General features: G+C 43.1%; 1 protein-coding gene across 1 annotated transcript in view; it reads right to left on the bottom strand.

Moving 5' to 3' along the window:
- The window catches only part of LOC132830042 (interferon lambda receptor 1-like), a 34,211-nt gene extending 21,429 nt beyond the window's left edge, over positions 1 to 12,782 (bottom strand). The window contains exons 1-2 of the mRNA XM_060847503.1: positions 12,633 to 12,782; positions 2,398 to 2,515 (exon numbers count right to left, since the gene is read on the bottom strand). Of these exons, the coding sequence (XP_060703486.1) occupies positions 2,398 to 2,515; positions 12,633 to 12,705 (191 nt within the window). The 5' untranslated portion in view covers positions 12,706 to 12,782. The remainder of the gene's footprint in view (positions 1 to 2,397; positions 2,516 to 12,632) is intronic.
- Between the last annotated feature and the right edge of the window lie 2,110 nt (positions 12,783 to 14,892).

The following is a 14,892-nucleotide window of genomic DNA, read 5'->3' as shown; positions in this document are numbered from 1 at the left end:
CAAACTTGGAGATATAACCCACTCTAAATCATTAATATATATTGTGAATAGCTGGAATCAATGCTGATCCCTGTGGTTCGTCATTAGGCAATGCCTGCCATTCTGTTCCCGCCAGTTCTCTATGCAACTCCGTGCATTGCTTATCAACTCAAGCCAATAAAATGAGATAATTATAAAGCAAGGAACACTTGCTCACATTCACTTTTACTTAATATGCTAAAATTGATGAACAGAGGAAAACAGACCATCTAGTGGTCAGCCAAAAGTGAAATAGGCAAAACATAATTTTTTTCCAGCTCACCAAGTAGTTTGCAGTCCAGGAAACCAGAGAGCAGAAAATGAGAGCGTAAAGAGCTCTGTAACCATGAGAATGTTGAATATTTCTCAACGGCTTGGAAAAAAGCCTTCCTCACAGCAACAGTAAGGGGTGAACCAAAACTGGACAAACATTCTGCAGCTTATTCTAACACAGTTGACGTACATCTTGCATCCCCAACTCCCAAACACAACTACCTACCTATGCATTGATAATGACGGACAGTGAACCACTTTAGCACATTAATTTTTGATTAATAACTTTCTCTCAATTTCCTATCAACATAGTTTCTTGTGAATCTGCAAGACCCTTTGTCTCATCCTCATTGGCTGCATTTTTACCTGCACAGGACCTAAATTCCAGAGTGCTCATTCTAAACTCTCAGCATCTCTGTCCTCTTAATAAGATCCTGAAATTCTACTTCTTTCACCAAGCCTTTGGTCACCAGGTCCAGCACTGAAATTTTACTACACTTGCTGAACAGAGACTCCTTGGAGTGCAGGTTCATAGCTCCTTGAAAGTGGAATATCAGGTGGATAGGATAGTGTAGAAGGCGTTTGGTATGCTTTCTTTTATTGGTCAAAGTACTGAGTACAGGAGTTGGGAGGGCATGCTGCTGTGCAGGACATTGGTTAGGCCACTGTTGGAATATTGCATGCAATTCTGGTCTCCTTCCTGACGAAAAGATGTGAAACTTGAAAGGGTCCAGAAAAGATTTACAAGGATGTTGCCAGGGTTGGAGGATTTGAGCTAATGGGAGAGGCTGAACAGGCTGGGGCTGTTTTCCCTACATCCAACTCAGTATTCCTCTCCTGCTTTCTCCACATTTCCTTTGATCCCTTTTGCCAAGAAATATATCTAACTCCTTCTTGAAAGCATTCAATGGTTTGGCCTCAACCACTTTTTACAGGCTCACCACTCATCACATCAGAGACTGAGAGGTGATCTTATAGAGGTTTACAAAATTATGAGGGGCATGGATAGGATAAATAGACAGAAGTCTTTTCCCTGGGTCAGGGAGTCCAGAATTAGAGGGCTTGGGTTTAGGGTGAAGGGGGAAAGATATAAAAGGGACCTAAGGGCAAATTTTTCACACAGTGTGGTACGTGTATGGAATGAGCTGCCAGAGGAAGTGGTGGAGGTTGGTACAACTGCAACATTTAAAAGGCATTTGGATGGGTATATGAATAGAATGGGTTTGGAGGGATATGGGGCAGGTGGGACTAGATTGGGTTGGGATATTTGGTCAGCATGGATGGGTTGGACCGAAGAGTCTGTTTCCATGCTGTACATCTCTATAACTCTAAGACTCTATAACAGTGCTATACAAATGAAAGCGGTTGTTGTCTATGAGATTCAAATGAAGCTGACAAAGAATAGGTCAACTCAGTCCATAAAACCATGCTGCTCTCACTATATAATGACAGAGAAGAAACTTGATGAGGCACTTCCAGAGGACGTATCATTATGTCCTCTGGAAGCGCCTCATCAAGTGGTTGGAGAAGAGTTGGAATAGTACTTGCAGTTTTAGGTTTCCCTCAGTGAGAGGCCACTACAGCCCTAAGATGGGAACCTGCAGGGATGGTTGGTCACGTGATATAAAACAAGTGGATCAGTTCTATTCAACTGTTAAAATTTATAAAAACGCAAGACCCAACTTCAATCTGCTAATCCCACTTTTCTCAAGATAGAACATAGAACAATACAGCACAGAACAGGCCCTGCTGCCCACGATGTTGTGCCGAACATTTGTCCTAGATGCTGAGCATTTCCAGTTTCTCTGCTATTTTTAAAAATCAAATTTCCAGAATCTGCAGTATTTTGCTTCTGTAGAAAGTAGAAAGCAATTCTGTGCTTTTTCAAAGGTGATTCAACATTTAAAGTGAGCACAGAGCTGGGATAATACAGCACTCCAGCTAGTAGCATGGTGTTGTTGCAAGAACTCCAAACCCTACTGCATGCATACAACATGAGGCCATAGCTAGGTTTACAGAATTACAAATCAGTACCACAATGTGCTACAGGAAAGTTCATTTACAAAGTGAAAAGAATTTATAAAGATAATTTAATTCGACATTTACATTATTTCCACGATGTATGTGGCTTGAGGAGGATGTTCTTCAGGGGGCATCCAGGTCAAAAACAGACTGAAATTCTTTGAACTCAAGGTCAAATTTTGAGCCGGAATCAACACATTACCTGAGAAAAGCAAAAAAAAACTATAAAGGAAAGAAAGCAATATAAACACTCTCATATTCGACTCAATCATTAGTAAATAACTGCCTCCAAGCTTCAAATGTATATTTTGAATGAGGAAAAATTTATGAGAATATGCTTTTATTTGAGTTAGCCATCCTGAAGAGGTTGAGTGACCTATTTAACAATGAGCTGTTTTTTTGTTGAACACTTGCATGACAAGTCACTGTTGCTAAAATCCAACAATGTTTTCAACCACCATCATTTTTCTGAAAGTGTATGCAATTGAAATACTGTAATGAAACATCATCAGACCTGTAACACAAGATGTAAACTAATTCATTTAATGTAAATAAATCATCCAGTTCATGAAAAGGTTAAAAATGATTAGGCAGCAGTAGACAGGCAGCTTTTAAACAAAAAGCTGTAACCGCTAACCACAACATCTGAGCAAGTGTGACAGGAAATTGGACATGCAACAAAATCATTCTCAGAAACCTTCAATTTGAGCAAAGTAGAGAGAAAAGTTTTTTAAAAATTAGATCATTCCACTAAGACCATGCTATTTCAAAATCAATGGATACAATTATTAATACCACTTGTTTGATACAGCTCACTAAATACTGCAAAAGATTTAAACCCCACAAATGCAAAAGGTTTAATTCAGTGATAAGATTTACCTCTGTGCAAATGATAGCTGCAACTTGCACTTGCTTTTGTGGGCTTTTTAAAAAATCAAGTTTCCATTCAAATTCATTTCTATAACTTAGAGTACAAAATCTATCTGGAACTGGTGCAATCAGATTTACAATGTAATTTAATTTCTTTGATGTATTTTAACTGAACTAAGAATGTGTTTCACAAGAAAAAGAATTTTACATCAGTGTGTAATTCATTGCGTATTTCTGAAAGTGACTTAAAATTAAAGACACTTTTGCTCGCTATTTTTGTGTGCTGTAGTCAGTACTTTAGTATTATAAAAAATACAATCTTTTAAATTCTGCCTCTCTCCTTATGGTTAAAAGCTTTGTTTTTTTAGAGTCTGCCATCAACAGAACCAAATGATTAATTTATTCTGTGACACAGTTTTTTTTAGATGGGGAGGCCTCAATCATAATGCCTTTTAATCATGTACAAAACAATATGGAAGCTCAAGTTGTGCTAGAAGTACTCTCTGCTTTCAGTCTGTGAACTTTTCCATTCAGTTATGAATTTTGGATAAATTGTACAAGAAAAATCTACAATTCAGGCACAAATTTGAGGCAATTTCAATAAAAATTAAAACTAAAATACAAACAGCAAAACAAAATCCACACACAATTAGCCAGAACATAAAAACCACTGTTCTCTGCTTTAAATCTGATACCCCTAAACCGAAAACTATGATGACCCATGCTAGATTGCCCCAAAAGAGGAAACATCATCTCTATGTCTACTTTGTCAATCCCCTTCAGCATTTTATATACCTCAATTAGCTTCCTTATTCTTCTAAACATGAGACAATATCAATCTAAACTGCTCAGCTTTTCATAAGACAAACCCCTCACCTCTGGAATCATTATATTGCTAGTCACCAGTTTATCAAAGCAAGAGACAGTCTGGCCTTTCAGAACTATTCATTAGCATTTCGCAGTCCAATTCAAATTCAAGACAGCTCTCTCCAGTTCCTGGGGAAAAATCAGACTTGAACATATATTGCTGCTCCTTTACTGTTGCTGGGTTAAAAACTGTGGAACTCTAGCTCTAACAGCAGTGCAAGTGAAGACTGCAGCAGATTCAAGGAGACAGTTCACTACCATCTTGTCAAGGGCAATAAATGCTGGCCAACCAGGGACATCCATGTCCCACAGAGAATAAGATAGTTCACGATCACCATCTCAAAGGCACTAGCTCAGCCTGCAAAGCGCACACGCCAGAATTTTTAAAAAGAGCTAAATGATCTAATCCTGTTCCTACATCCCCAAACGTAGGAAAAAAAGATACGTTTTAAGGACATGCTACTTCATTATATGGGCATAATGGGGAAGCTAGAATTGACCTTTTCAAGAAGAGAAAGTTGGGAGGAGATTTGATGGTGTTCAAAATGATGACAGGAATGTGCAGAGTAGAAAGTAACTGTTCTCATTGGTGGAAAAATCAAAAACCAAAGGGCACTAATTTGAGGTGACTGACAAAACAATCAACAACAACATGAGGAAATATTGTTTTGTGCACTTATTAGCATGTGGTGTAGGCAGATTCAGTCAGCGCTTTCAAAGGGGAATTGGACTAGCAACTAAAGAGAAATGAAATTGCATGGCTGCAGGGAAAGGGACAAGCTGAGTTCCCAATGCAGGGAGCCAAGCAGGGGCTTGACAGGCAAATGTCCTCCTCCTGTTCTGTAACCATTCGATAATCTATGTAAACCTCAACCACTCTCTGTGATAGTATGTTCCACATCCTCATTACTTTCTGGGCAAAGAGGTTTTACATAAATTGACTATTTTGCAAAGTGAATATTTTACATCGATAGCCAAAACAAAAACTAAAAGTACTGCAGGAACTGAGCAGGCCTGGAAGCAGCTGTGGAAAAAACAACAGAGTTAGCACTTTAATTCCAGTATGACCCTGCTTTTAAGAATATTATCAGACTTTTCTTAAAAAATTTCTCTCTCCCCACAGACCTGCTGAATTTCTCTGACCTTGTTTTTATGACAATTTCCAGTGCACAATATTTTGTTCTTATTACATTGATTGCCCCAAATTTTGCTCATTCCAATTAATATGAGAATACACGCGTGAATCACAGATTTTTAAATCATCATAGAAAGAAGACCTTCTGCCCATTGTCTCTGTGCCATAAGATCACATGATTTAGGCGCAGAGTTAAACCATTCAGCCCATCAAATCTGCTGTGCAATTTGAACGTGTCTGGTATGTTTCATATCCTCATTCTCCTACCTTCTCCCCGTAACCGACAATCCTCTTACTAATCAAGAATCTGTCTTAAAGACACTGACTGACTTGGCCTCCACAGCCCTCTGCGGTAATGATTTCCACAGATTCACTATCTCTGGCTGATTCAACATCCTCATATCATTTCTGAAGGGTTGTCCCTTTACTCTGAGGCTGTGCCCTCAGGTCCTAGTTTATCCGACTATTGATACAACATGAAAGAGGCCCTTCAGACTTGTCCATGCCGAACAGGTTTCCTAAACTGAACTAGTCCCATTTGCCTGCGTTTGGCCCATAAACCTTTCCTATCCACATACATGGAGAAAGTGAGGACTGCAGATGCTGGAGATCAGAGCTGAAAGTGTGTTGCTGGAAAAGTGCAGCAGGTCAGGCAGCATCCAAGGAGCAGGAGAGTCGACGTTTCGGGCATGAGCCCTTCTTTCCTGCTCCTTGGATGCTGCCTGACCTGCTGCACTTTTCCAGCAACACACTTTCAGCTATCCACATACATGTCCAAATGTCCTTTAAATATTGCAATTCACTGGTCTCTACCACTTCCTCTGATAACTTGTTCCATAGATGTACCACCCTCTGAGAAAAAGTTACCCCTTGGGTGTTTTGCAAATGTTTTCTCTATTACCTTAAACCTATACCCTCTGGCTTTGAACTTCCTTACACCTTATAGCTAAAGGAATTTGAGTATGGGGAGAAAGTGGAAACATGGTACTAAGTTGAATGATCAGTCATGATCACATCGAATGCTCCCTGATCTTTGACTCAGGCACAGTGGGCTTGGTTCTGGCTCAGCCAGAGCTAATCAGCGCTGACACAGCTTCTTGTCCTAGTTCCAATACCAGAAGCAGCTCAAGATCCTCTAGGACAAAGCATGCTTCTTGACTGGCACCACCTGCACCCTCAGCATACGATCCCTCTGCTACTGATAGACTGTGTCAACGTGGATTACATACAAGATGTGCCAAACTAACTCATCAAGACAGCGTCCTCTGACAGTCTCTTTCAAATCTACAAATTCTACCATCCAAAAGCACAAGGTTTGCCGATATATGAGAACTATCACGTGCAAGTTCCCTTGCAAGCCATACACCACCCAAAACTCTCAATCAACCATTTCTTCTCTGCCACAGAGTCAAAATACAAGATTTCCCTCCCTAGTAGCAAGGCACGTGTACCTCTATCACATGGACTGCAGCAGCTCAAAGTGGCAGTTCATTGTCACCCTCAAGGGAAATAGGGGATGGGCAACAAATGCTGACAGAGCAAACTTTGTTATTTGTGCTAACGTATCTATTTAAAGGAAAAAAAAGTTTTAAACAATCAATACAAATATGGAAGGCATTATTACCATTTAGAATCATAGAGATGTACAGCATGGAAACAGTCTCTTCGGTCCAACCTGCCCATCCGACCAGATATCCCAACCCAATCCAGTCCCACCTGCCAGCACACGGCCCATATCCTTCCAAACCCTTCCTATTCATATACCCATCCAAATGCCTTATAAATGTTGCAATTGTACCAGCTTCCACCACTTCCTCTGGCAGCTCATTCCATACACATACCACCCTCTGTGTGGAAAATGTTGCCCCTTAGGACCCTTTTACATCTTTCCCCTCTCACCCTAAACCTATGCCCTCTAGTTCTGGACACCCCCACCCCAGGGAAAAGACTTGTCTATTTATCCTATCCATGCCCCTCAAAATTTTGTAAACCTCTATAAGGTCACCCCTCAGCCTCCGAAGCTCCAGGGAAAACAGCCCCAGCCTGTTCAGCCTTTCCCTGTAGCTCAAATCCTCCAACACTAGAAATATCCTTGTAAATCTTTTCTGACCCTTTCAAGTTTCACAACCTCTTTCAGATAGGAAGGAGACCAGAATTACAAGCAATACTCCAACAGTGGTCTCTGACCAATAAACGAAAGCATATCAAATGCCTTCTTCACTATCCTATCTACCTGCGACTCCATTTTCAAGGAGCTATGAACCTGCACTCCAAGGTCTCTTTGTTCAACAACACTCTCTAGGACCTTACCATTAAGTGTATACATTCTGCTCAGATTTGCTTTCCCAAAATGCAGGACCTCACATTTATCTGAATTAAACTCTCTCTGCCATTTCTTGGCTCATTGGCCCATCTCATCAAGATCCTGTTGTAATCTGAGGTAACCTTCTTCGCTGTCCACTACATCTCCAATGTTGGTGTCATCTGCAAACTTACTAACTGTACCTCTTATGCTCGCATCCAAATCATTTATGTAAATGACAAAAAGTAGAGATCCCAGCACCGATCCTTGTGGCAGTTGGAGTGAATAAAACAAGTATCTGAAAATTAAGATAGTCATTAAGAAATTTTCAAATTCTCTCTTAATAAAACCTAAGTCAATCCCTAGTTGGGAACATGATGCAGAAATGAGGGCTTCAGATTCCAAGGACATTGCATCACAAAGCTGGTCCCTTTTTCTCAAGGATACTGTGTCCTTGGTTTTTTTTCAAAGGGGTCATAAAACTTTCTCAGCTCCGAGGCGACTAGTTTAGTATAGAGATGAGAAAGGATGTTGAGAGGTCTTTTGTTTATATGTAAACAAATGAGACTTCAGGCCAAAGTGGTCATGCTTTAGAAGCAACCTGTACAATGAAAGGGGAGAGGTCAGCTTTCTAGCTGAGCACTTCAGTCCAGAACTAGTGAGGAGGTCAGCTCTGTGGAAACAGGCTGCAAAACTCTCTCCCTCCTTCTGCCCTTCTAACTTCAACCTGTAAGCATTTGGTCCATTCTTCCTGTTTTTTTAAGGGGGGGTTGCTTATTGGGGACTGTTGTGTATATTTGGAACAGCATAATTAAGTCTAATTTGGATAGGCTGTGTTCTGTAGGAGTTCTTTATTCAGATCTTTGTGTTTCATTATGTAATTTTGTGAATAAATTTTTGTCTGTTTTAAAATCTGTTAGTCAACCTAACTAACTTACTCCGTGTAATTTTCACCGTACACTTACCGAAATAGATTGCAAAGTTATGGTCTGGGTTGCCTGCTTAAGAATATTTTGGGTGGTCTGGCCTAGTCCAGAATAATTGGGACAGATCCAGAGAAATGGGACCTATAAAAGCAAAGGATTTACACCTAAATAAAGGCTAAGGCTGAATGCCCTGCCAAGTAATTTACTGACATTGCCAGGGAGAAAGCAAAAACTAACTTGACAGGGGTCTGGAAACCAGGAGGGAATATCATTGAGGATTGTGCACAGAATACTTCGACAGATAGACAGCACTGGAGTAGGAAACAGTATGTTCATGCACATATATAAATGAATGGAACGTGGCAAATTGGATTATTGAATTTTAAGATTGCCATGTGCAGATATAACTTTGTGACTCAAAAGAGGACAGAGCTTGGTATTTAATATTCCTAAATTGAAGGCATTTTGGAAAGATAGGAAAGAGTGAGGGGTGGTAATACTGATTAAAAATAAATGTATATGCTAATAAGAGAGGATACCCCAGAGAGTTTGAGGAGGTACACAGTTCCTTGGAAGTACAGTCACAGGTAGATAGGATAGTGAAGGCAGTGTTTGGTATGCTTTCCTTTATTGGTCAGAGCACTGAGTACAGGAGTTGGGAGGCCATATTGCAGGTGTACAGGACATTGGTTAGGCCACTTTTGGAATATTGCGTGCAATCCTTGTCTCCTTCCTATCGGAAGAATGTTGTGAAACTTGAAAGAGTTCAGAGAAGATTTACAAGGATGTTGTCACAGGTGGAAAGTTTGAGCTACAGAGAGAGGCTGAATAGGCTGGAGTTATTTTCCTTGGAGCATCGGAGGCTGAGAGGTGACCTCACAGAGGTGTAGAAAACCATGTGGAGCATGTATAAGGTAAATAGCCAAGGTCTTTTCCCTGGGTTGGGGGAGTCCAGACTAGGGTGAGAAAGGAAAGATTTAAGAGGAACCTAAGGGACAACTTTTTCATGCAGAGAGTGGTGTGTGTATGGAATGAGCTGCAAGAGGAAGTGGTAGAGGCTGGTAGAATTACAACATTTAAAAGGCTTTTAAGGATGGGTGAATGGATTAGTTGGACCGAAGGGTCTGTTTCCATGCTGTACATCTCTATGAATTTTTGAATTGGTGGAGTTTAGACTGATACAGGCCAAGTGCTGACAAATGGGACTAGATTAGGTTAGGGTATCTCGTCGGCATGGATGAGTTGGACTGAAAGGTCTGTTTCCATGCTGTATTTCTCTATTACAGAATCTATTTGCCCATACCATAGTAAGCAATGAAAAGAGTACAGATATATTACTTGGTATAGGCTACATATCATTCCCATTTATTGGTAGCCTAAAGGAGCAGATTTGCAAGGAAATTACAGAGAAAGTATAATGAAGGGCATTAATTATCCAAATATAGGCTGGGGTAGTAGTACTGTAAAGCTATTAGAGGGACAGGGGTTCCTAGAACGTGTTCTGGAAAATGCTGTACAACAAAAAGGTTTCCAGTTCAACAAGAAAGGATCCATTGCAACTCCAAGAACAACTATGAGGTATAGGTTAAGGGATTGGTTGGTAGAGATATGGTGATCTGCATTTAAGAGCTGTTTTGTTACATTCAATTTAAATGATCTCAGAGAAGGATGCACTATTCAGGGTTAACAAAAGAAAGGAAAGGATATTATCAATTGAAAGAAAAAACTCATAGAAGTCGGACAGCAGCAACACGGATATGAAATTGACTTAGTGACAGGAAATAATAGTAGTGCCTTTCAAACTGATGGAAGCTTGTAGCTGAATTATGGTGTTCATTTGGGACCCTTCCCTTTCTTGATATCTATAAAAATATCAAAATTTACAGATTGTGTGCAACTTGGAAGCATTGTGAAATTGAGGATAGTACAGAGCTTCAAGTCATTTGCAGACAAGTTGGGTGAAATGAGCTAACAGGAGGCAGACGAAATTCAAAACAAGTAGCGTGTAGTAGTTCATTTTGGTAGGAAGAACAAGGAGAGACAATACATAAATAAAGGATACAATTCTAAATAGAGTGCAGAGGCAGACAAGCCTCTATGCAGATTTGCAAAAATTGTTAAAGGTAGCAGGGCAGGTTGAGATTTACACTCTATGCCAGGCACTACTTTTTTCACTAGATATAAAGAATACAAGAAAAAGGTGGTTATGTTAACCTTGCATCTCAAACTGATGCCCACAATGAAAATACTGCACACAGTTCTGAGCACACTTAGGAAGGATAGATGATATTTAGAAAGAGTGCAGGGGTTTCCTATGCACAAGAAAAGTTCTTCATTCCTGCAACCAAACTATATTGATGAGAAGTGGGTATTGGGACACAGTGTGCCCTGTCTGAGCCAGAAACTCCAGGTTCAAATTCCACTCTAATATTTGATGGCCAAAGAATACTTAATGCAACGAAATGTGCTGAAATGTACATTAAAGGTATCAGCTTTTAAATTCTTTTAGGTTATGCTATTATGCATTATGAACCAAAGATTACTCATCAACCATTTATTGTAGGCAAAGGTAAACCACCACAGTATCTTAGGAAGCACAATCATGGATTAACACAGAAGTCCACAGTCATCAATATCCTTTCAGTCCAAAGTCTATGAAGAGAAAGAATGTGAGATATCAGCCAGAAATGCATTGGAATATTTAAATTGAGAAGTAAAGGTGGCAAGCAGCAGGGTTTTGGTATTAGAGGTAGAAACAGGTGGCCTTACTGATGGCACAAAAATAACTTTGGAAGATCAACTCTGCTTCAGTTGTGGCATCAAGTTTGTGAAAAAGTTGGTTTAATCTCAGTCTGTTGCCAAATAGGGGGATGGACTGGAAATTTCTGCTCATCTGGCACTGAATGTTAGGTAAGCTACCTAATAATTCAGCAACAGAGTCGTCAAAAGAGGTGGCAACAGCAATGTAGAACTAGGCATTGTCACTAACACTGTGCTTTCATGTTATATTGCTGACAAACAGTATACAAATAAGAAATAGGTGGGGACCAAGAATAGATTCTGGATAGAGGACTATCTCTGGAGGCCATACAGTCATCGAAGTGTACAGCACAGAAACAGACCCTTCGGTCCAACCCTTCCATGGACCAGATCCATTTGCCAGCACTTGGCTCATATCCCTCCAAACCCTTCCAATTCATCTACCCATCCTAATGCCTTTTAAATCTTGCAATTGTACCAGCATCCACCACTTTCTCTGGCAGCTCATTCCACACATGCACAACGTTGCATGAAAATGTTGCCCCTTAGGTTTCTTTTATATCTTTCTCCTCTCACCCTAAATCTATGCCCTCTAGTTCTGGACTCCCCAACCCCAGGTAAGAGACTTTGTCTATTTATCCTATCCATACCTCTCATGATTTTATAAACCTCTATAAAGTCGCACCTTAGCCTCCAACACTCCAGAGAAAACAGACCCACACTATTCAGCTTCTCCCTATAGCTCACATCCTCCAACCCTGGCAATATCCTTGTAAATCTTTTCTGAAGCCTTTTAAATTTCACAACATCCTTCTGATAGGAAGGAGACCAGAACTGCACACAATATTCCAAAAGTGGCCTAACCAATGTGCTGTACAGCTGCAACATGACCTCCCAACTCCTGTACTCTAACCAACAAAAGGAGCAGGAAGAGAAGACAGTGCAAGTGATTCTTGAATAAACAAGAATGGACCAGATGAGAGTGTTCAGACTCAACAAAGCAACAGAGGAAGATTAGCAAAGACATCTACTTTATACTGTACAAGGCTCTCGTATTCTGTACATTTAAAGAGATTCCCCCACCATTCTACAAAAATCCATCTCTCTACTCCAACATCTCCAGTTTTATTCTGTCTCGGAGCTTTATTGTGCCTCAGCTGTACATCCCTGCCCTCCATCCCCTGTGCCTGTCTAAAACAACATTCCCTATCGACTGTCTCGATCAAAACCTCTTCACAGAATCACAGCCGCTTTACAGCGCAGGAAGAGGCCTGCGGCCCATCGTTAAATCAGCATCTTAGGGGTAAAGGTGTTAACTTTATTCTGTGAGACTTGCAGCTTGTTTTAGCCTGTCCTCCTGGTTCTGGCCTCAGTACCCAATGTTGTTGTTTAAATATTCTCCAATAGAGAGAAACAAAGAAGGGAACCCGCCGCGGACACAATTAAACCGTCACACTACCGAGCACATCGATGATGAAGATGTACAGGACGATGTGGAAGCGGCCTGTTCCACTGCACGGTGCCGTCTCCATGGTGCCCAGGAGCGGCCTAACCACGGCCTTACGATCCACACACCACAACCGCCGCCATCTTGCTCACCCGCCACGGCTCAAATCCGACCACGTGCTCATCTTAGCCACGCCCTCCACTCGTCCCTCCACTCCGCCCCGCCCCGCCTAACCAAGCCCCAGACCTGCCCATCCGTCCCTCAGCTCAGCCCCGCCCACCCCGAGCTCAGTCTCGTCCACCCCGAGCTCAGCCCCGCCCACCCCGAGCTCAGCCCCGCCCACCCCGAGCTCAGCCCCGCCCACCAAGAGCTCAGCCCCGCCCACCCCGAGCTCAGCCCCGCCCACCCCGAGCTCAGCCTCGTCCACCCCGAGCTCAGCCCCGCCCACCCCGAGCTCAGCCCCGCCCACCCCGAGCTCAGCTCCGCCCACCCCGAGCTCAGCACCGTCCACCCCGAGCTCAGCTCCGCCCACCCCGAGCTCAGCACCGCCCACCCCGAGCTCAGCACCGTCCACCCCGAGCTCAGCCCCGTCCACCCGAGCTCAGCCCCGCCCACCCCGAGCTCAGCTCCGCCCACCCCGAGCTCAGCTCCGCCCACCCCGAGCTCAGCTCCGTCCACCCCGAGCTCAGCCCCGTCCACCCGAGCTCAGCCCCGCCCACCCCGAGCTCAGCTCCGCCCACCCCGAGCTCAGCTCCGCCCACCCCGAGCTCAGCTCCGCCCACCCCGAGCTCAGCCGCGCCCACCCCGAGCTCAGTCCCGCCCACCCCGAGCTCAGCACCGCCCACCTAGGCCCAGATACGCCCATCAGCACCTCAGCTCCGCCCCTCCATTCAGAGCTCAGCCCCGCCCACTCCCATCCTCATCCACGGTCGCCCCCACCTCAGACCCGCGCCGCCAAACCCAAATCAACCGCGCCCCGCTTACCACTCACTCAGCCCCGCCCTCTCCACGCCCACCCCAACACAGCCCCGCCCACCCCAACACAGCCCCGCCCACCCACCCACTGCACTACTCCGTAACGCGGTTCCCTGTTGCTTTATGATTTGGAGAAGCTGGTGTTGGACTGGGGTGTACAAAGTTAATAAACACCCAACACCAGGTTATAGTCCAACAGGTTTAATTGGAAGCACTAGCTTTCAGAGCGCTGCTCCTTCATCAGGGGGTTGTGGGGGACACAATTGTAAGGCACAGAATTTATACCAAAAGTTTACAGTGTGATGTAACTGAAATTCTATATTGAAAAATACCTTGATTGTTTGTTGAGTCTTTCAACTGTTGGAATACCATGATAGTTTCACTTCTTTCATGGGTAAATCACAAAACTTATTTTTAAAAGTTGCATTCTCAGATTAACTGTAACAATGGGTGATAGCTCGACAATCTGTTGAAGGTGTTAGCCCCGTGTTCTCTGTCTGTGCCGTGATGTTTAGATTGATTCTAATCAAAAAAGTGTTAACAAAGTCTAACATGAATTCATGCAGGTTTTGAGCAAAGTACAATGTAACTCTACAAGTGCAAATTCACCCCACAAATGTATATATGTGTGTGTATGTGTGTCTGGTTGGGGGTTTGTGAGTACGTGTGTGTGTGTAAAGTCGTCAAAGTCTGTGAGAGGATGCATGTGTGAGTGTGGGAGTGTGTGTGTCTGTACGGGTGTGTGTCTGTGTGTGTGTGTGTGTGTATAGTGCTCCTGTAGTGTGACATGAACCCAAGGTCTCGGTTGACTCAAGTTTAAAGTCCCCCACCTGCATCTACCCATCACCCTCCCAGCTACCTTCCTCCACAGACCCAACCCTTTCCCCCACATTTCTGATTAAGGGTTTATGCCCAAAACGTCGATTCTCCTGCTCTTCGGATGCTGCCTGACCTACTGTGATTTTCTGGTGCCACACTTTTTGACTCTGATTAGATTCCCTACAGTGTGGAAACAGGCCCTTCGGCCCATAAGTCCACACCGACCCTCTGAAGAGCAACTCACCCAGACCCATTTCCCTACATTCACCCCTGACTAATGCACCTAGCACTATGGGCAATTTAGCATGGCCAATTCACCTAAACTGCACATCTTTGGATTGTGGAAGGAAACCGGAGCACCTGGAGGAAACCGACGCAGACACGGGGAGAATGTGCAAACTCCACACAGACAGTCGCCTGAAGCGGGAATTGAACCCGGGTCCCTGCTAACCACTTAGCCACCGTGCCGCCCATCTGA

The sequence above is a fragment of the Hemiscyllium ocellatum genome, chromosome 30 (assembly GCF_020745735.1).
Source record: "Hemiscyllium ocellatum isolate sHemOce1 chromosome 30, sHemOce1.pat.X.cur, whole genome shotgun sequence".
NCBI lineage: Eukaryota > Metazoa > Chordata > Chondrichthyes > Orectolobiformes > Hemiscylliidae > Hemiscyllium > Hemiscyllium ocellatum.
This window is presented reverse-complemented; position numbering and strand designations above follow the sequence as displayed.